This window comes from Pristiophorus japonicus, chromosome 1 (genome assembly GCF_044704955.1).
Source record: "Pristiophorus japonicus isolate sPriJap1 chromosome 1, sPriJap1.hap1, whole genome shotgun sequence".
NCBI lineage: Eukaryota > Metazoa > Chordata > Chondrichthyes > Pristiophoridae > Pristiophorus > Pristiophorus japonicus.
The window spans coordinates 218,159,544-218,182,765 of record NC_091977.1 but is presented as its reverse complement, the minus strand read 5'-3'; the positions used below and the strand labels follow the sequence as shown (position 1 = coordinate 218,182,765).

Here is a 23,222-nt window from a genome sequence, read left to right as displayed (position 1 = left end):
CTACACAAGTGACTGACATGTTTCTGTGTAGACTCCTGGCTTACAAATAAACTTTTTACAATGTATAGAGAGATAAAAGAATGAGCTAAAAATAGCCAATCCTTTCCTGTTTTTGCTGTTTCACTTATAACAGATTGAAGTTACAGCAGGATTTGGTTTCATCATTAGTTTCCTTATTGTTTTTTTGTGCAGAATAATGTAATTTGATATTGTTGGCAGAACAAACAATGGTTTTAGTAAAAGATATCTCTGAGTCAGGTTTATTTCAGGCTTGGCTGCAGGAATTTGCAAACAGTTTAAAGTGACAGGGTCATTTATAGGGGCTGGCTGTTTCTCACTACTATACACTATAAACAATCGGCATATCATTTGCTCCTCTACCATCAGACTTCAGATTTCATTATTGGAGAATAGTCAGAAAAGAAACATGTTGTGAGATTCTGAGGAGTTAAAATGTTCTAACTGTAGCCTGAAAGTGTGCAATGTAATGCTGCTGGACATCAATTCTTTTACAGTCTCTCCTCTCCTTCCTTTCCATATTCTCTCCTTCCATCCCTTCCATATTCTCTCCTTCCATCTCCTCTCCTTCCCTTCCCTTCCCTCTCCTTGCTCTTCCCTCCTCTCCCTCCTCCCTTCCCTTCCTTCTCCTCCCCTCTCCTTCCCTTCTCTCTCCTCTCCTTTCCTCCACTTCCATTTCTTCCCTTCCCTCCCCTCCCTCCCCTTCCCAATGAATAACTACTTTCTCCACAATGCCATGGTGTTACTTGTGATCACCCTTCCTTCGTTTTCAGGAACTCCCACATCTTGCAACTTCTGTACATTCGAACTTTGTCTGCCTGACATACTAATGATTTAGTAGTTGCCAATTAACTCTTGCTTGATCTACGCTCATGGATCAGCCCAAATTTCACTCACCAACAAATTCCCTCTTTAAGTCAATCTCACTCGAATTGCTCCTCACTTGGGTACTTTCAGTTTACTTCTTGTTTCCTATTCAGGACTTTGCCGAATGCCTGAGTTCTACTTGCCATCTCCCACCGCTCAATGAATTAAAAGTGTACAATTAATAATTAACACCTAGCAGCCAGGCACTCATTACAGTTTCAGTATTCAACAGTTTAAAATAATTGTCCCTTTCTGTTTCTCAGTAATCTATAAATTTTTGAACTATTGAACTCCCACTCAGAAAAATTTCTTTCTACAAGTCAATCTTACACGCCTGCTTGTCACTCAGGTTTCCAGTAGGATTGGGCTTGACTGTGATGTCCTTCACACTAACTGTTGTGTATGGAGAAAGAGTCAGACTGAACACTGTGAGCTCAAAGTAAAGTGTGACCTTAGTCTTTTATTGCAGGTCTCCAGAGTGCCTTTGCAACCTGTGAAGCCTCCATAAATACCTGTGCTCCCAAGGGATTATGGGATCCCTTGGGACTCCACGGAATGAGCCCTCTGGTGGCTGTACAGAGTAAATACAAGTCCACAAATATAACAACACTCTCCTCCAAAGTCAATAGTGTAGCTATTTACAATGTGAGTCGATCTAGAGCCCTTCTTGCCCTGGTTGATCGTCTCGGTGTAGAAGCTGGTGTTGATGAATCATTTGTTGGGCCCTCACTGGGCTGCTGTGCAGCTGGCCTTGCTGGGCTGCCAGGTGTGTTGGACCCTGCAGGCCTGCTGTGGATGATGGGTTCTGCTTCATGGTCAACCGTGATGCCGGTTGCCACTGGTGTGTATGTTGGGGGATCAAAAAAGGTAGGGTCCAAGGTGGGTTGCTCAGGATAGTCCGTGAATCTGAGTTTGATTTGGTCCAAGTGTTTCTGGTGAATAAGTCCATTTGAAAGTTTGATCCGAACCATCCTGTTCCCCTCTTTGGCCACGACAGTGCCGGGAAGCCACTTGGGACCTTGTCCATAATTCAATACAAATACAGGATTATTAATTTCAATCTCGCGTGACATATTTGCACTATCATGGTGTGCACTTTGTTGAAGCCGGCTGCTCTCTAACTGTTCATGTAGATCAGGGTGAACGAGCGAGAGCCTTGTCTTAAGTGCTCTTTTCATGAGGTGGGATCCCAATGGGTGAGTGGGGTCTCGTGCAGTAGCTAAGCAGGACTCGGGATAGGCGAGTCTGCAGTGAGCCTTCAGTTACACTCTTCAAGTCTTGCTTGATGGTTTGCACTGCTCTCTCTGCCTGACCATTGGATGCTGGTTTAAATGGGGCAGATGTGACATGTTTGATCCCGTTACGCGTCATGAATTCTTTGAACTCAGCACTGGTAAAACATGGCCCGTTGTCGCTCACCAGGACATTGGGTAAGCCGTGAGTGGCAGGCATTCAGTAGTGGCAGCGGACGTGCGAGCCAACATTATCTTACATTCAATCCACTTGGAGTACGCGTCTACAACCACAAGGAACATTTTACCCAAGAACGGGCCTGCATAGTCGATGTTCACCCTACGCCACGGTTTGGAGGCCCAAAACCATAAACTTAGCGGCGCCTCCCTGGGTATGTTACTTAACTGCGAGCATGTATTACATCTGTGAACGCAGGACTCTAAGTCTGCATCGATTCCGGGCCACCACACGTGGGATCTGGCTATCGCTTTCATCATTACGATGCCTGGGTGGGTACTGTGGAGGTCATTGATGAAGGTGTCTCTGCCCTTCTTGGGGACCACTACTCGATTGGCCCACAGAAGGCAGTCTGCCTGTATCGACATTTCATCTTTGTGCCGCTGGAACGGCTTTGGCTCGTCCTGCATTTCCACTTGGACACTGGACCATCTCCCGTGAAGCACACAGCTTTTGACTAGAGATAATAAGGGGTCCTGGCTTGTCCAGGTTTTGATCTGCCGGGCAGTGACGGGTGATTGCTCACTCTCAAATGCTTCCATAACCGTGGCTAGATCTGCGGGCTGCGCCATTTCCACCCCCGTGGTGGACAATGGCGGCCTACTGAGAGCATCGACGCAGTTTTCTGCGCCTGGCCTGTGGCAGATGGTGTAGTTGTATGCGGACAACGTGAGCGCCCATCTCTGGATGCGGGCTGTTGCATTGGTATTTATCCCTTTACTCTCAGAGAACAGGTATATAAGTGGCTTATGGTTGATTTCCAATTCGAATTTTAGCCCAAACAGGTATTGATGCATTTTCTTTACCCCATAGACACACGCTAACGCTTCTTTCTCAATCATGCTGTAAGCTCTCTCAGACTAAGAGAGACTCCTGTATGCATTAGCAACCGGTTGCAGTTTCCTGAAATCATTAGCTTGTTGCAATACACACCCAACGCCATATGACGACGCATCATATACCAGTACCAAACGCTTACATGGATCACACAACACAAGCAATTTGTTTGAGCATAACAATTTTCTTGCTTTTAAAAAGGCATTTTCTTGGCTTTTGCCCAAAACCCATTCGCCCCCTTTTCGTAGTAAGACATGCAGTAGTTCTAGCAGTGTGCTGAGACCTGGTAAGAAGTTACCAAAGTAGTTCAAGAGTCCAAGAAACGACCGCAGCTCCGTCACGTTCTGTGGCCTTGGTGCATTCTCGATTGCCTCCGTCTTCGCGTTGGTGGGCCTGATGCCGTCTGCCGCAATCCTCGTTCCCAAGAACTCCACTTCAGGCACCAGGAAAACGCACTTCGAGCATTTTAACCTGAGCCCCACACGGTTGAGTCGACATAGAACATCCTCCAGGTTCTGCAGTTGCTCGACTGTATTCCGACCTGTGACCAAGATGTCGTCCTGGAAGACCACGGTGTGCGGGACCGACTTCAGTAAACTTTCTATGTTTCTCTGGAATATCGCCACCGCTGATCGAATTCCAAATGGGCATCTGTTATAAACAAAATGACCTTTGTGCGTGTTGATGCAGGTGAGGGCCTTCGATGATTCCTCCAGTTCCTGCGTCATGTAGGCTGAAGTCAGATCCAGCTTCGTGAATGTCTTTCCTCCCGCGAGCGTGGCAAAGAGGTCGTCGGTCTTTGGTAGTGGGTATTGGTCCTGAAGAGAGAAACGATTGATAGTTACTTTGTAATCGCCACAGATTCTGATGGTGCCGTCTCCCTTGAGGACTGGGACAATAGGACTGGCCCACTCGCTGAACTCGATCAGTGAAATGATGCCCTTTCTTTGCAGCTGGTCTAGCTCGATCTCTACCATTTCTCTCATAAAGTACGGTACTGCTCTCGCCTTGTGATGGATGAGTCGCGCCCCCGGAATTAGGTGGATCTGCACTTTTGCTCCTTAGAATTTCCTGATGCCTGGTTCGAACAGCGAAGGAAATTTGTTTAAGACCTGGGCACGTGAAGTGTCGTCAGCAGGCGATAGAGCTCGGACGTCGTCCCAGTTCCAGCGTATCTTTCCCAGCCAGCTCCTGCTGAGCAGCGTGGGACCATCGCCCGGTACCACCCACAGAGGTAGCTTGTGCACCGCTCCATCGTAGGAGACCTTTACGGTAGCACTGCCGATTATAGGAATCAGTTCTTTAGTGTAAGTTCTTAGTTTCGTGTGAACTGGAGTTAAGACTGGCCTTGAGGCCTTGTTGCACCACAACCTTTCGAAAGTCTTTTTGCCCATGGTGGACTGGCTCGCACCCATGTCCAGCTCCATTGACACTGGAAGTCCATTTAGTTCAACATTCAATATTATCGGGGGACAATTCATGGTGAATGTGTGCACACCATGTACCTCTGCCTCCTCTATCTGAGGCTCTGGTTCATCGTGATCCTCCGTGGATCTGTCCTCTGCAATATGGTGGTTTGCAGGTTTAACAGGATTTGCAGCTTGCCTGCACACTCGTTGGAGGTGTCCCATTGTTCCACAGCCCTTGCAAACGTATCCTTTGAATCTGCATGAATGGAAACGATGATCACCCCCGCAGCGCCAACAAGGTGTTAATGGCCTTGCATTCATCACCCTTGATGGTGGACTCAGAGTTATCTGCAGACGTGCAGCTGCAGGTATGTGTGACCTGCCCTGTACGTTACGATTCGAGTGCAACATTACTTTGTTCACAGTACTTGTAGCAACATTTGTGTGCTGAGAGATTTGCTTCGTATTGTCTCAGGTGGCAATGAAAGCCTGGTTTATCGCTATGGCCTTACTCAAGGTTGGGGTCTCTACAGTCAAAAGCTTGCGAAGTATGGTTTCATGGCCAATGCTAAGTACGAAAAAGTCTCTGAGCATGTGCTCCAAATGTCCTTCAAATTCGCAATGTCCTGCAAGGCGTCTTAGCTCGGCGACATAACCCTCCACTTCCTGGCCTTCAGACATTTTGTAGGTGTAGAACCGGTATCTCGCCATCAGAACGCTTTCCTTCGGGTTCAAATGCTCTCGGACCAGTGTGCACAAATCGTAGTACGATTTCTCCGTGGGTTTCGCTGGAGTGAACAGATTCTTCATGAGGCCATACGTTGGTGCCCCACAGACAGTGAGGAGGATTGCCCTTTGTTTGGCAGTGCTCTCTTTCCCCATCTAGCTCGTTGGCCACGAAGTATTGGTCGAGTCGCTCCACAAAAGTTTCCCAGTCATCTCCCTCTGAAAATTTCTCCAGGATGTCCACTGTTCTCTGCATCTTTGGGTTCGCTATCTGTATCTCGTCGCCAGTTGTTGTGTATGGAGAAAGTGTCAGACTGAACACTGTGAGCTCAAAGTAAAGTGTGACCATAGTGTTTTATTGCAGGTCTCCAGAGTGCCTCTGCAATCTGTGAAGCCTCCTTAAATACCTGTGCTCCCAAGGGATTATGGGATCCCTTGGGACTCTAGGGGATGAGCCCTCTGGTGGCTGTACAGAGTAAATACAAGTCCACATATATAACACTAACCTGTCAGCATTCACTATTCAGGTTCACAATTAACTACCTGCCTTTGTGAACAGTACCCACGCCAGGGAGTTAACAGCTCGAGAAAAATAGTAGAATTTAAACAATGTGATGAACAAGAAAGAGCTTAAACATTTTTAGGAAAAGACCATTCGACTTAACAAACCCATCCCTGTTTTCATTGATTCAAACTCCATCTGCCCACTTTCCTACCATTGGTGTTCCCTCCAAAAGTTCACTTAGTTGCCTCTTAAACCCATATACATTGTCTGCTTCAGAAACCTTCTTTAGTATTTTATTCTGCAAATTACACTTAATGTTCCCCCCTTACTCTAAAGATCGAAATGTTGTGACTCATGTATATGTGTATTTGAACCCCTTTTCATTAGTATGTACAGAGGATTATTGATGGGTTGCAAAGGCACTGATCTCTTGACTGAGTGAGAACTATTGAGAGATGTTGAGAAGCAGTTGTTGCTCTAGTTCCATTGGTTTGCGTGAGCATTTCAGAGTACAGCCTGTTACTTAATATAAGTGGCACCCATTACAGGTTGGGGGAGGATATGATGAACAGAGAGAATAATTCATCACAAATTGAACTGTGTACTTTGTAAGTACTGTTGGTTCAAATGTTATGTTTACATAGCACCGGGAGGTTCCGTTTTGATCAAGTGGTACAAATCTACAGTTCATTTTTAAGTGACATTTTAATGAGTATGTGTTGGCAGATGGTTTGTTTTTTTCATAAATATTAAATTGAAAGTATGTTTTTGTTTATGAAATTTCAAAACATTTTTTATATCATGTTAGTGATTTCCGTTTTCACTTTTTTTCAAGTGAGTGCCTTTGTTTCCCAACAGTTCAGCTTAGTGCTATGTTGAAAATATTGGCTCTGGTAAATATGAGGTTGTTATAAGATAAAAACAGAGATTCCTTTATTGCTTGAATGGACATTGGAAGTAGAGAGAAAGGAAACTTAATGGTGGTAAAATTGAGAGGATCTTGCTTTGCTTGTGGATTGGTACTAGCTTTCTCCAGCCTGGAGAGGAGCTCCTTTACAGTATAGAAACAGGAGGAGGCCATTCAGCCCCTCAAGCATGTTCTACCATTCAATTAAATCCAGGCTGCTCTGCATCTTAACTCCATTTACCCGTAGAAGACTATAGCGTAATGGGACTCAATAAATGCATTAATAGTCATGTCCAACATCTGTCCCAGTCCTTGCACCTTCGAATAAACAACTGCCCAAAGACCAACACTGATATTCATGTCAACTAGCATTGCCACATCAACAACTCTCTGCACACAAAAACTTCAAAAAGCATTAGCATTTTACTGACTCATGCAAAAGCCTAACACTAATTATTACTCTGATGTGAGACCCTTGTGCCTGTCTTACCAACTGTAGTGATTCTACAATGTCTTCCACCAGTGGCTACAGCAGGGAGGTGGACGACTCCAGTGTTTGGTGACCTCCAGGAACTTGGGCCTGAGTGGGCAGAACTGCAGACTATAGCAACTCGGTGGTTGCCAGGCAGAAAACTATGATATGCTTCTAGCACCAGGGTGGGGATTGGTTGAGGTGGATATGAGGGTCCAGATGTCATCCTTAGAGATGGTGACATGTTCCATTGCACAACATTCCCCATCTATCAGGCTAATCTGTCAGTGAACAGGTTGTGGGAGATCCGTGATACAGCTAAGCCCTTATCCATTTGGTCTCTCAGCCTGACCAAGGAGATGCTTGAGCCCAGAGAGATGCTGTTACTGGTGCCACGGACTCCTGCAGGAAAAGTCCAGCTGCAGCAATCATTGACGTGACCACATGCTCCATGGTTGATTGCGTAGCTTGGATGCCATGCACCAGAACCCCACGCAAGTTGGTAGTGGACTCCTTCACATCCCCGACATATAGTGGAAGCTCCCTGGCAGGTGGTCCAATCCACTGAGCAATTCCTGTGTACAGAAAGCATTTCTACTTTGATAGTTAGGCTACTAACATCTCCACCTCTGTGCTTTTCACCAGAATTCAGACATGAGCTGGCCCAAGGTGAGCTGTTTCCAGGGCCGTCTTTTCCATCGCCTGTTCACTTATCAGTGAATCACTGAGTTCAGACCCCTCTAACTGTCTACCTATTCCATGTGTGCTGCTTATATTTGTGCTGGTGGTTATAAGGGCGAGAGTTGAGTGATGATGCATCTTTAGGAAGCTTCTTCCCCTCAGTCTGTGTGGCTGAAGGGCCTGAACCATCTGCTGGGCCCAATTCGAGGGGAAAGGGTCAAGGGTTAGCACATAGTGGCAAGGGTAAATAACAGCAGATAAGTGGCAGCGCACTACACCGCCAGGCTGAGTGTATGAATGAGAGATAAGTAGAAAGAGAACATGTACAAACATATTGTTTGTGGCCTGCAGCCTGGCCGTCTCCAGTACTGTTGCCCTCTCTCTGCCAATGATGTCGATGGTGGCCACTTCCAGTGGAGTCAGGATCTGTTCAGAGGCAGGACCTCCTCCTATTATCCATTCTCCCTTCTGTTCTGTTCCATCTTTTCCGGCGAGAAGATTGGAAGTGGGTTAACTTGTGTGCTGCTGAAGAAATTTCAAAATGTATAAGGCAGCTTAGCAAATTGTGCACGATAACTGGAACAGGCGCCACTATGGCCAAGTGGTGTGAGTAGTTGTGAGAGGTACAGGTGTTGAGGGTGTGAATGCAAGCAGTATGAGGGACAATGAGCTGTTTCCTGTTGACTTGAGGAGAGCCATGGGATGTGGGAGATTGATAGAGCTGGGACGATAGAGAGTAAGGGCTAGACTTTCACCTTCATTTTTGGCGGTTTTCTCAGTGGTACAGCTGTTTTTGGGAGCGAAACTGCTCTGAGAAACTTGCCCCCTTACTTTTTGAAGCGCCCGCCGGGAGCAAACTGCCGACATGCACCGCCGAGAAAATCATCAGGGCGTAAGTTTGGCCTCAACGGAAGCCCCTTCAGATCGCTGAGGGAACCGCCCTGCAAAAGCTGCTTAAACAGGGCGGTAGGTGATACTCTGCAAAGAAAGGTAAGTTAAAGGTTTTTTATTTTTTTTAATTCTAAAATAGCGATTAGCTTTAAAACTGTCTTGGGAAATTTTTTTTAAGTGAACATTTTTTTTAAGTTTGTCCCCCTCCCTAGGTCCAATCGCAGCCTCGGCGTGACTTTTAAAAACATTTTAAGAACCGCCCGTTTCACTTCGTTTTGCCTTTAACCGCCAAGAAACTGTCGCGAATACTGGTGCAAGATCCATTTTCTCGCCTGGCAATTATTTTTAGCTTAATTGTGGAAATTCTCGCCAGGATTAGTTGCAAAATGTTAGCAGTTTTTCTCGGCGGGCAATCGGGTGTTGAGGGGCTGTCGGGAAAGTCTAGCCCAAAGAGCGAGATTAAGGGGATACTTACCTTGGCAGTCCTGGTGAGGCCATTTAAATTGTTCCTGTACTGCACCAATCTCTTGACAAGGCTGTTTTCTCCATTCCTGCTGTCTACTCACCCATCACTCAAAAGGAAACCTCCTTCTTGCTGCTGATGGCCTGTGACCTCCTCTACCACTGCATCCAAGACTCTGGGGCACTGGTACCATGCCTACTGTTCGCTATTCACCATCGAAAAACGCACCTCCCCTTTAAGGTGATGCAGGCTACCTTTAATAATGGTTGTCTTGCCTTTCCATTCAGCAGCTGCCTATAGAGAGCACAATTATCACCGGCAGCTCATTCATGCCATTGAAATTGAGAGCGTCTATAAAAAAGGCTTGGATTCCACATCAATTCATTCCTGTGGGTTCTGCCCACCTCTGCCCGCCCTCCATCCATCCCACTCTTCACGTGCCTACCCTCCACCGGCTCTCTTCCTGTCCTCTGCCAAAATAAACATGACTTTGAGAATGAAATGACTATAGTTTCATTTCACTCAACATGATGCTGTTATACATGGAGAAATATTTGACTCATTTTTCAGTAAAATCAGAGCCTGGCCATTTAGGAGAGAAGTTAGGAAACACTTCTTCACACAAAGAGTGGTAGAAGAGAAGAACTCTCTCCCACAAAAAGCAATAGATGCTAGCTCAATTAATCATTTTAAACCTGAGATCAATAGATGTTTGCGAGCCAAGGTTTTAAAAGGTTATGGAGCCAAGGCGGGTGGATGGAGTTAGGATACAGATCAGCCATGATGTCATTGAATGGTGGAGTAGGTTTGAGGGGCTGAATGGCCTTCTCCTGTTCCTGTCTTCCTAAGTCAGTCACTTTCCACAGAGACAGCAGCCATGGTTTGACAGAGGTTATGATTACATTGCATGTTTGGAGATAGATGTGAGAATGTGGGCATCACTGGCAAGGCTAGCATTTATTGCCCATCCCTAGTTGCCCTAAGAAGGTGGTAGTGGTCTTATGAGTTTGGCTCATTATGTCACGTCAAAGGACAGGTAAGATTCAACTACGTTGGTGTGGGATTGGAGTCACATATAGGCCCAGACTGGGTAAGATGGCAGGTTTCCTTGTATAAAGGACCAGTTGGGTTTTTATGATATTCCAATAGCTTTTACTGATACCAGTTCTATATTTCCACATGTTTTAAATTAAATTCAAATTCTCAAAGTGTCCTGGTGGGATTTGAACTTGTGTTCCCTGGATTATTGCCCCAGGCCTCTGGGTTACTAGACCAGGAATATTACTAGTATCACTACTGACTCTCATTCTGTCTTTCTCTCCCTACCCTTTTACTGAAAGCAAAGCTTTCTAAATACGAATTGAGAGGAGAAGATCCCTCAAGTCACATTGTCGCAAAGTCTCTCTCTTTCTCATCACAATCAGGATACATACAGTCTACTCCGAATAGTTTGAACTATTTTTGTAGTAAACATTTTGAATTACCCGAGAATTTGAGTTAAGCAACTGAAATAGCACATAAAGTGGGACTTTAGGGCTAAAAAAAGAATTATCAGATAATTCAAATTAAGAGTCGGCTGTGTAAGATACAAGCTATTAATACATGCAGATGGAAAACAGTAAGAAATTACTCAGTCCCTTTTACCTCGAAGTGCAATAGACAATAAGTGGCATGCTGTAGACACACGACTCAGCACTAAAAGCTGCTCAGTGAATCAATGCTCACACTGGCTCTGGGCTCTGTTAGGTTTAGCCTGACACTATTGCTCTTCTGATTCAGGCGAGGTTCAGTTGGGGTCATTCACTGACCCCGGGGCAGTCTATGAGCTGTGCAGTTCAGATGGAGACTGAAGCCCCAGCTTAATTGGCTGCAGGCAGCCCATAACTAGTTGTCCGTTTCTATATCAGGACAACTAATCGTGAGTCAGCTTGCCAATGAAAGAAAATAATTGCTTTAGATCAGTGATAGAAAATATAATTTCAGAAGCACAGGTCACTTTTGCATTAAGCTGCCTGTGGAAATTTGAACAGGAATACCACAATTTCCTGAATGGTAAAGATTGAAGGTGAGATTGAACCCTCAAAATGACCTTTGGGGGGAAAGTAGTTACTCCCTTGGCTCTCCCTACGTTGCTGCTCATGAGAAACAGCTATTATTTTATACAGCGATCTTCCTGTAGCACAGAATGTGTGTATATACCATTACTAAATACACTGGCTTACACGTTATGTTATGATGAATCATTTTTTCATTACATTTCTAGAAAGTATATATTTGTTAACATTTTACAATGCAGCATTGAATACCACCAAGGTAATGTGCATGACAACAAATCAGATTAATGGATTTTAATGAGCTATCTGGCGTTATAAATGAAAAGCATCCACCTCTGACTACTTTTCCACCTGCCTTGAATGATGAGAATAAATATGTCCTGGTAACAGAATCTCCGATTGGACCACAAGGTTCATTTGCTTCAAACAAATGTCAAGCCATGCTGAGAATTTTTGTGTTATTTTAGTAATTGAAGATAAATAACATATTCCAATGTCTTCTACTGTTTCTCAATTTGGTTAATGCTCAAATACTTATCATACGAAACAAACTTCAAGCGCCAATACTTAAATTAAATTCTGAGTCCAACTGATGCGTGCTTTTCATTCAATGATGGAAATAAATCTTTTGCTTTCCAGTCCATCTACCCAGAGAAGAGCATTTGAACTTTTGGGATTAACTGATGTTTTATATTGTAATGATTTAGTTTCTGTTTCGTTGTGTACACCCTCCACTCAGACAGTTGGCATTATTGTTCCTAACAGTGATGGCTACAAGCAGATCATCCCTTTTGACCACTTCCATCCCCTGCCTCGGTACGTAACACAGCCAATAAAAGTGAAAGATGCTGATGCAGTTGGTGAGAGAGCTTCAGTCCTAACAGAATGAGAGAGAAAATGAGAGAGTAAGAGAGAATGAAGGAGAAAGTGTGTATGACAGATTGTGTGAGAGAGGGAATGGACGATAAAGTAAGAGAGATTGCTTTAGAATCAGTTGAAGTATTTGATCGCTGTTTCTTCAAAGCTCTTTGTAATTTAAAATGATGAAACAATCTATGGGGCAGTTCTTTATATTGAGCAAAATTTCCATGGAGATTTTTCTCAAGTGTTTTTTTTGTTTGCACATTGTACTGATTGTTCAGTAATTGTTTAATGACCTACCAAATTTATGTATGTACTTAGTAATTAGGCAAAGCACAATGAGACCATCTCATGAAACACCACTGCATTGTGGAACTGCACTTCCCCCATCAAGCAATGTCGTTGCCGCGGAGGAAGCAAATTACTATAAAGCATCAAGTCAGTGAGCCATTAATGGAATGGTCTCATTCAGCAATTCAAACTGTGGGCTGTCACACTTAATCATGCACTTGGCTTTTGCTGGTGTTTCGGCGCAAGCTTTTGCACAAATTGTCAAAATGTGCGTGACCTGGCGCTGCTTTCCTGATCTGTCTGCTGCTTTAGTTACCGCAGTGTGCTAGTCATTCTGTTTTCCTTATTCCAATCAGCTGATGCATGATGCTGCTCACAGATTTGTAAGACATTGCTATACAATATGTCTGGGGAACTGTGGCTCACAGCTGTCTTGGTTTCTGTGTTACTTTGTCCGCTTACTGTTTTGTCTGTGGTGCTTTGCACCACGATGCCAATGGCTGCAGCAATGAAAGTGCAATGTAAAATAAGTTGCTTTAAACATACTTGGAAACATAACTTCAAGGTAAAACCTTTATGGAAAATCTGTCAGCCATCCAGGAGTCAGTTATATTTTCACAAATTATAGTGCATAAATGTTCCCCTTTTTCTCTCCCCCACCAATCCACGCCCCTCCCCCCCCCCCCCCCCCCATACACCAATCCCCATCAGTGTTTACAGCCTATAATTGCTGCCATGCCTCTGACAATGCATCTCTATAATCAGCCTGAGCAAGGTAGGCAACAATCCAGACTGGCTCATTCCCCCAATGCATCAGAAGAATATTAAGAAAAAGGCTATTACCCCAACTGGCCTTTTTGCTTTGTGATAGATCTTAACCCCACCTATTTGTTTTTCACCCTAGCTCACAACCCCTTTATCTCCAGAAATCTATCAAGTTACCTCTTGCATCTATTTACCAGGAGTGATTCTTGTCTCATTGCTGCCACAGTTTGGAATGCAGTCAGTGCTGGGACCCCAGCTCTTTACAATATACATTAATGATTTAGATGAAGGAATTAAATGTAATATCTCCAAGTTTGCAGATGGCACTAAACTGGGTGGCGGTGTGAGCTGCGAGGAGGACTTTAAGAGGCTGCAGGGTGACTTGGACAGGTTAGGTGAGTGGGCAAATACATGGCAGATGCAGTATAATGTGGATAATTGTGAGGTTATCCACATTGGGGGCAAAAACACGAAGGCAGAATATTATCTGAATGGTGGCAGATTAGGAAAAGGGGAGGTGCAACGAGACCTGGGTGTCATGGTTCATCAGTCATTGAAAGTTGGCATGCAGGTACAGCAGGCGGTGAAGAAGGCAAATAGTATGTTGGCCTTCATAGCTAGGGGATTTGAGTATAGGAGCAAGGAGGTCTTACTGCAGTTGTACAGGGCCTTGGTGAGGCCTCACCTAGAATATTGTGTTCAGTTTTGGTCTCCTAATCTGAGGAAGGATGTTCTTGCTATTGAGGGAGTGCAGCGAAGGTTCACCAGACTAATTCCCGGGATAGCTGGACTGACATATGAGGAGAGACTGGATCAACTGGGCCTTTATAAACTGGAGTTCAGAAGGATGAGATGGGATCTCATAGAAACATATAAGATTCTGATGGGACTGGACAAGTTAGATGCGGGAAGAATGTTCCCGATGTTGGGGAAGTCCAGAACCAGGAGACACAGTCTTAGGATAAGGGGTAGGCCATTTAGGACTGAGATGAGGAGAAACTTCTTCACTCAGAGAGTTGTTAATCTGTGGAATTCCCTACCGCAGAGAGTTGTTGATGCCAGTTCATTGGATATATTCAAGAGGGAGTTAGATATGGCCCTTATGGCTAGGGGGATCGAGGGGTATGGAGAGAAGGCAGGAAAGGGGTACTGAGGGAATGATCAGCCATGATCTTGTTGAGTGGTGGTGCAGGCTCGAGGGGCCGAATGGCCTACTCCTGCACCTATTTTCTATGTTTCTATGTCTATGTTTCTAGATCCAGAAATCTGACGGAAACCAGTTCTGCTGGGGTCCCTGCTTGATCTTTGGGTCGGGCCTGGGGCTAGCGTCAGAAGCTCCTGTGTGTGCAGAGACAGGCAATGGGGGTGAGGGGAGGAAGTGTGGAGGGGCGGGGAAGGGGGAGGAGGGGCAGGGGGCAGAGAAGGTGGAGAGGGGAGGGGGAGGGGAGGGAAGAGGGAAGGGAGCAGAAGCTCTGTGCCATTCCTGGGTCCATGGTTGAGGGCACATTTCCAGCACACAGTGAAACATGGAGGGGCACAGCTTCAGGCACACCTGCAGGCGGGTGGCCATTTAAAGGGCTGGAAATTCCCCAAACTTGCACCCAGTTTTTCAGCAATATTTCACCGTTTTGGGCAGAAAACGACGAACCGGGAAATTCGGAGAAGTCTTGCACCGGCAGTTTTTAAGTACTGCTGGGGAGCGGACTGTCGGCATGCAAGACTCGAAATAGCGCTTTCGCCAAAAATTTGGCTCGCACGCACCCGTAGATAGAACGAAATTAACCGCCGGGAAAAACCTGCTTTTCGGCCCTTGGAACAGCGGTAGGTATGAAGACCTGCAAAAAAGGTAAGTTAAAGTTTTTATTTTTTAATTATTTTGCAGCAATTAGATAGTTAAGTGTCTTGTGAATGTTTTGCGATATTTGATATTTGCAATTTTATTTCTGTTGTTTCCCCTCTCCCTCGGCCCAACTCGCAACAGCATCGGCCTCGGAGAAAAATTGCAGAAAATTTGTGGTTTGCGCCACGAATCCTCGTGCAATGCCGATTTTTGCCGCTGGGTACATTTTATCCTGAATGTTAGGCCTCATAGCAGTAGCGGAGTCATAGCGATATTTTTGGCAAAAAAATACCGCTATGACCAAAAATGGAATTTCTAGCCCAAAAGTTGCACAGTAAGCTCATTCGGCCTTTTAAAGGCTGTTTTAGTAGCTTTTTTTGTTTCTCGCTGGCACTGTGCCGGTTGCATCTATTTATTTTTTTTGCCCCGATAGATGATTTGTTGCCAGGTGTCATAGGAAAGGGGGACTGCTGAAAGGATGGCAGGCAGGTTAGTCTGTCCGAGATATGCCCACACAATACTGATAGAACCGCCTCTTCCCAGAGATGCTTGTTCCAGCAGTCCTTTCCGGTGGCTTCACAATAAGGTGTGAAGGTTTGTCTAACCCTATTGCTGGAAGATTCTTCAGAAGCATCCCAATCCCTGCATTTCATTCCTTTACATTGTGTAGTAAGAAAGAAGATGTGACTGGGTTATCATGAGCCAGTGTTGCCTGCTCAGCTGCACCTGTCAAGATGCTACCAACCATTGCTCTAGACCTAGGCAAACCCACCTGGGAATGACTGTGATAACCTGCCTTCTCAGAGTTTGGATCAACAGAGGGGCCGATGCCGAGCCCTGGGATCTGCTGCAAGGACACCAATGGCCACCATGCAGACAGACCTCATGTAAGCTCAGAGACAGTGACCATCAGCTTGGCTGCACCATCTTGCAGTGCTGACCTATGGCATGGTGCAGTAGAGTAACACAGAGGGAAAGCATCCTCAGAGGCTTCTCATGCCGCGCCACCTTGAGAATCCCAAGTGCGGGGCTGTACTGTCACTTTGCTGAAGATTGTTGCACCTATTCCCCTTCCTCCTGGCCTGCCACTTCTTAATCCCATGCCCCTTCTGCCTAGGTTGCTGATGAGTTGAGATGCTTTTTAATGTTCTCTAGAAACGTTTTAAAATGTTGTCCGCCTCCTTGTGACACTTCCTTTTAATTGTTCCCAACCCTTTAAATTTGACTTGCATTCAATTGTCATCTCCTACAAGTGATGCGATCCCTGGACCCAGCATAGTTAGCAGCTGGGTTTTAAAATATTATGTTATAAGGTTAGCCACTAAAATTGAGTGCAATTCCCACTGGGTTTCTGCCGTGTTTAAAGCAGTGCAAACTACAATAGATCTGTTTTGCACATGAAGATAAAAATCGCCCCCATGTGTCCATTTCATTGTCATATACTTGTATCTTGCACCTGACAGCATCTACCTTCAGGTAACAAAACTCTACCTGACTTCCTTAGTTTAACTTGAGATCCTTGTTATTCAAACCTTTCACCAAAGTGAACAACAATTGATTCTGCAAATTCCCTTCATAATCTTGAAATCTGAAATCAGAATCACCACAAAATCTTCATTTCCTAAATAAAATATGTCCATGATCCATAACATTCTTCACAACTTAAATTCCTGAAATACTTTGGCTCACCCTCACCGCCCTTTGAAAGCTGAACATTTCTATCCAATTATTGAATCCCATAAGATTCTTTAAACATTTTTTAAAGAAGTTCTACAGCCTGCCACACTAAGGTTCTGAGAGAGGTTTTGCCTTATGAGTGACTGAGAGCACACTGCCTGTTCGGGATTTCCTGTCTTTCTTTGAATTGAGAAAATTAGTGATTGACTGATGTTTCCTGTTAGTTTAGATGACGTTTTTCTTTTAAGTAAATGTAAATATCTTGGGGCCCAATTTTATCCCATGTGACAGTGTGAGCTAAAACTCACAGAAACACCTGGCTTGCACGCAATGCCGTTTTATTCCTTGGACAATTGCTGAGTAGTGCAAACAAAATATGTAAATACTCCAAAAATCTGATGTGATCACATTTGTTGGGATCACAAACTGCTTTAGGACACATTTGAAAATATCCATCACATGCCACGTGGTTTGTTGAATAAATACACTGCCCAGTATGGGCAGAAGCTGCCAGTTCTGATCGCTGGTTTGTGTTAAGTTAGCTGATCCCACCCACATCTATGTTGCAGCAAGCACTGCAGTTACTCTCAGTCTCCCCAGAATCCCCAGTGAGAGTGCGAAAGGTCATCAGGGCTTACATTCTTGATTGCTGTCTAATGTAAAATAACATATCAGATGAGGACAAATCAACCTTTTGTGTGTGAAGGAGAGAGAGAGGCGAGGGGTATAACATCTCCTGCCACTTAGTGTCTAAACTCACACATCAAGAATTATTACTGAGTTGAGCTTCTAGAAGCCTGTCAGCACCTGTGGACCAGACACCAACATGACTTAGTGCCTCTGGAAAGGAAGACCCACCTCTTGCAGTTTAATGTCCTGTCAACCTGTGTGATTGGCTGGAATACCTATTAGTCAAGACATAAAACTGCACATCCAATATTCAGTCAAAGCCTGGAGAAATTGCTTTGATTAATTTTGCACATTTCATTTTATTCCCAACAATTTAATATAATAATGACAAAAGTGGGAAGATCATATCTTGCTTCAACTCATGATGTCAACAATCTGACAACGTGCTCTTATAAAGTTTCACCCGAAGTCTAAATGTACTTAACATTCCCAGGTGCCCCTAAATCCATTGTTAGTAAGAATGAGATACAGGACTTATTGCGACCATCACCAAATAGCTCAGGACCCCCTCCCCCAGCCCCACACACACAAACACCCACACACATTCACACACAAACCTCCCCTCCCACACACATACACTCACACAGACACGCCTCCCCGCCACCCCCACCCACACACCCACAGATACACGTACACACAGACCCACACACACACTCACACATCCACATATACACACACTCTCACACACAGACACACACATACCCCTCACATACACACACCTACCCCTCACACACACATATCTACCCCCCACATACACCTACCCCCCCACATACACCTACCCCCCCACACACACCTACCCCCCCACACACACCTACCCCCTCACACACACCTACCCCCCCACACACCCCTACCCCCCCACACACCCCTACCCCCCTACACACACCTACCCCCTCACACACACCTACCCCCCCACACACACCTAACCCCCCACACACACCTACCCCCTCACACACACCTACCCCCCACTCATACCACCCCACACACACCTACCCCCCCACACACACCTCCCCCCACACACACCTACCACCTCACACACACCTACCCCCCACATACACCTACCCCCCACACACACCTACCCCCCACACACACCTACCCCCCACACACACCTACCCCCCCACACACACCTACCCCCCCACTCCTACCAGCCCACACACACACCCCCATACACACCTACCCCCCCCACACACACCTACCCCCCCACACACACCTAACCCCCCCACACACACCTACCCCCCCCACACACACCTACCACCCCACACACACCTACCCCCCCCCACACACCTAGCCCCCCACATACACCTACCCCCCCCACACACCTACCCCCACACTCCTACCACCCCACACACACCTATTCCCCCACACACACCTACCCCCCCCCCACACACACCTACCCCCCCCCACTCCTACCCCCTCCCCACAAACACATACTCGCAAACCCACATATACACACCCACACACATACAATCTCACGCACACATATACTCACACCTACCCTCCCACACACACACACCCCCACACACACCCCCACACGCACCCACCCACACGCACCCACCCACACGCACACACCCACACACCCACACGCACACCCCCACGCACACGCACACACGCACACACTCCCACATACACTCCGCACATACATCCACACACACACACTCTGACACACACTCCCACACACACACTCCCACACACGCACTCCCACACACGCACTCCCACACACGCACTCCCACACACGCACTCCCACACTATAACACACACACACCTTACCACACACCCATAAATGCATCCACACATACACTCACCCCCCCACACACGCGCCACCACCCCACCCACTCACACATCCATACCCACATCCCTCCGACACACACACCCAGACACCCACACACACACCTCACCCACACATACTCTCACTCACACCTGCACACACTCCCACATCCACATACCTACACACACTCACACTCACACTCACACCCACACCCACCCTCCCCCATCCCCCCACACACACACCCACACTCGCACCCACCTACACTCACATCCACTCATACTCACACACACCCTACCCCCGCATGCACACCCACACCCTCCCACACACACACACACCCTCCCATGCTCATCCCCCCCACACACAAACACCCACACACATACACACACACACCTCCCCTCCCCCCCACACACACACACACACACACACACACACACACACACACATCCGCATATACACACACTCCCTCTCACACACACACGCACACCTCCACACAAACACACACACACATACACACTTACATTCACCCTCACCCTCACATACACACACCCACATACACATTCACACACACACCTCCCCTCCCATACACATACATTCACACAGACACGCCTCCCCGCCCCCCCCCCCACCCACACACCCACAGATACACGTACACACAGACCCACACACACACTCACACATCCACATATACACACACTCTCACACACAGACACACACACATACCCCTCACATACACACACCTACCCTCACACACACATATCTACCCCCCCACATACACCTACCCCCCCACATACACCTACCCCCACACACACACCTACCCCCACACACACATCTACCCCCCCACACACATCTACCCCCCCACACACATCTACCCCCCCACACACATCTACCCCCCCACACATATCTACCCCCCCCCACACACCTACCCCCCCACACACACCTACCCCCCACACACACCTACCCCCTCACACACACCTACCCCCCACTCACACCTACCCCCTCACACACACCTACCCCCCACTCATACCACCCCACACACACCTACCCCCCCCACACACACCTCCCCCCCACACACACCTACCCCCCACACACACACCTACCCCCCACACACACCTACCCCCAACACACACCTACCCCCCCACACACACCTACTCCCCCACACACACCTACTCCCCCACACACACACTTACCCACCCACACACACCTACCCTCCCACTCCTACCACCCACACACACCTACCCCCCCACACACACCTACCCCCCCCACTCCTACCACCCCACACACACACCCCCACACACACCTACACCCCCCACACACACCTACCCCCCCACACATACCTACCCCCCCCACACACATCTACCCCCCCACACACACCTACCCCCTCCCACACACCTACCCCCTCCCACACACACCTACCCCCCCACACATACCTACCCCCCCCCCACACACATCTACCCCCCCACACACACCTACCCCCTCCCACACACCTACCCCCTCCCACACACACCTACCCCCCCACACACCCCTACACCCCTACACACACCTACCCCCCCCACACACACCTACCCCCTCACACACACCTACCCCCTCCCACACACACCTACCCCCCCACACACCCCTACACACCCACACACATCTACCCCCCCACACACACCTACCCCCTCCCACACACCTACCCCCTCCCACACACACCTACCCCCCCACACACCCCTACACCCCTACACACACCTACCCCCCCCACACACACCTACCCCCTCACACACACCTACCCCCCACTCATACCACCCCACACACACCTACCCCCACACACACCTATCCCCTCACACACACCTACCCCCTCCCACACACACCTACCCCCCCACACACCCCTACACCCCTACACACACCTACCCCCCCCACACACACCTACCCCCTCACACACACCTACCCCCCCACACACACCTACCCCCTCACACACACCTACCCCCCACTCATACCACCCCACACACACCTACCCCCACACACACCTATCCCTCACACACACCTACCCCCCACACACACCTACACCCCACACACACCTACCCCCCACACACACCTATCCCCCACACACACACTTACCCTCCCACACACACCTACCCCCCCCACACACACCTACCCCCCCACACACACCTACCCCCACACTCCTACCACCCCACACACACCTATTCCCCCACTCCTACCAGTCCACACATCTACCCCCCCACACACACCTACCCCCCCACACACACCTAACCCCCCCCCCACACACACCTAACCCCCTCACACACACCTACCCACCCCACACACACCTACCCCCCCCCCACACACACCTACCCCCCCCACACACACCTACCCCCCCCACACACACCTACCCCCCCCACACACACCTACCCCCCCACACACACCTACCCCCACACTCCTACCACCCCACACACACCTATTCCCCCACACACACCTACCCCCCCCCCACACACACCTACCCCCCCCCCACTCCTACCCCCTCCCCACACACACATACTCGCAAACCCACATATACACACACACACACATACAATCTCACGCACACATATACTCACACCTACCCTCCCACACACACACACCCCCACACACACCCCCACACGCACCCACCCACACGCACCCACCCACACGCACACACCCACACACCCACACACCCACACGCACACACGCACACACCCACACACACACTCCCACGCACACCCCCACGCACACCCCCACGCACACCCCCACACACACGCACACACGCACACACTCCCACATACACTCCGCACATACATCCACACACACACACTCTGACACACACTCCCACACACGTACTCCCACACACGCACTCCCACACACGCACTCCCACACTATAACACACACACACCTTACCACACACCCATAAATGCATCCACACATACACACACCCCCCCACACATGCGCCACCACCCCACCCACTCACACATCCACACCCACATACCCACATCCCTCCGACACACACACCCAGACACCCACACACACACCTCACCCACACATACTCTCACTCACACCTGCACACACTCCCACATCCACATACCTACACACACTCACACTCACACTCACACTCACACCCACACCCACCCTCCCCCATCCCCCCACACACACCCACACTCGCACCCACCTACACTCACATCCACTCATACTCACACACACCCTACCCCCGCATGCACACCCACACCCTCCCACACACACACGCACACACACACACACCCTCCCATACTCATCCCCCCCACACACAAACACCCACACACATTCACACACACACCTCCCCTCCCACACACACACACACACACACACACATCCGCATATACACACACTCCCTCTCACACACACACGCACACCTCCACACAAACACACACACACACACATACACACTTACATTCACCCTCACCCTCACATACACACACCCACATACACATTCACACACACACCTCCCCTCCCATACACATACATTCACACAGACAATCCTCCCTGCCCCCCCCCCACCCACACACCCACAGATACACGTACACACAGACCCACACACACACTCACACATCCACATATACACACACTCTCACACACACATACCCCTCACATACACACACCTACCCCTCACACACACATATCTACCCCCCCACATACACCTACCCCCCCACATACACCTACCCCCACACACACACCTACCCCCCCACACACATCTACCCCCCCACACATATCTACCCCCCCCACACACACCTAACCCCCCCACACACACCTACTCCCCACACACACAGCTACCCCCCCACACACACCTACCCCCCCCACACACACCTACCCCCCCACACACACCTACCCCCTCACACACCTACCCCCCACACACACCTACCCCCTCACACACACCTACCCCCCACTCACACCTACCCCCTCACACACACCTACCCCCCACTCATACCACCCCACACACACCTACCCCCCCACACACACCTCCCCCCCACACACATCTCCCCCCCACACACACACCTACCCCACACACACACCTACC

The 23,222-nt window shown here is 48.2% G+C and overlaps 1 protein-coding gene across 1 annotated transcript in view; it reads left to right on the top strand.

Moving 5' to 3' along the window:
• LOC139260510 (ADAMTS-like protein 1) overlaps positions 1–23,222 on the top strand; it is a 456,828-nt gene that overhangs the window by 165,347 nt on the left and 268,259 nt on the right. Inside the window, exon 10 of the mRNA XM_070877021.1 lies at positions 12,066–12,116. Within this exon, the coding sequence (XP_070733122.1) occupies positions 12,066–12,116 (51 nt within the window). The remainder of the gene's footprint in view (positions 1–12,065; positions 12,117–23,222) is intronic.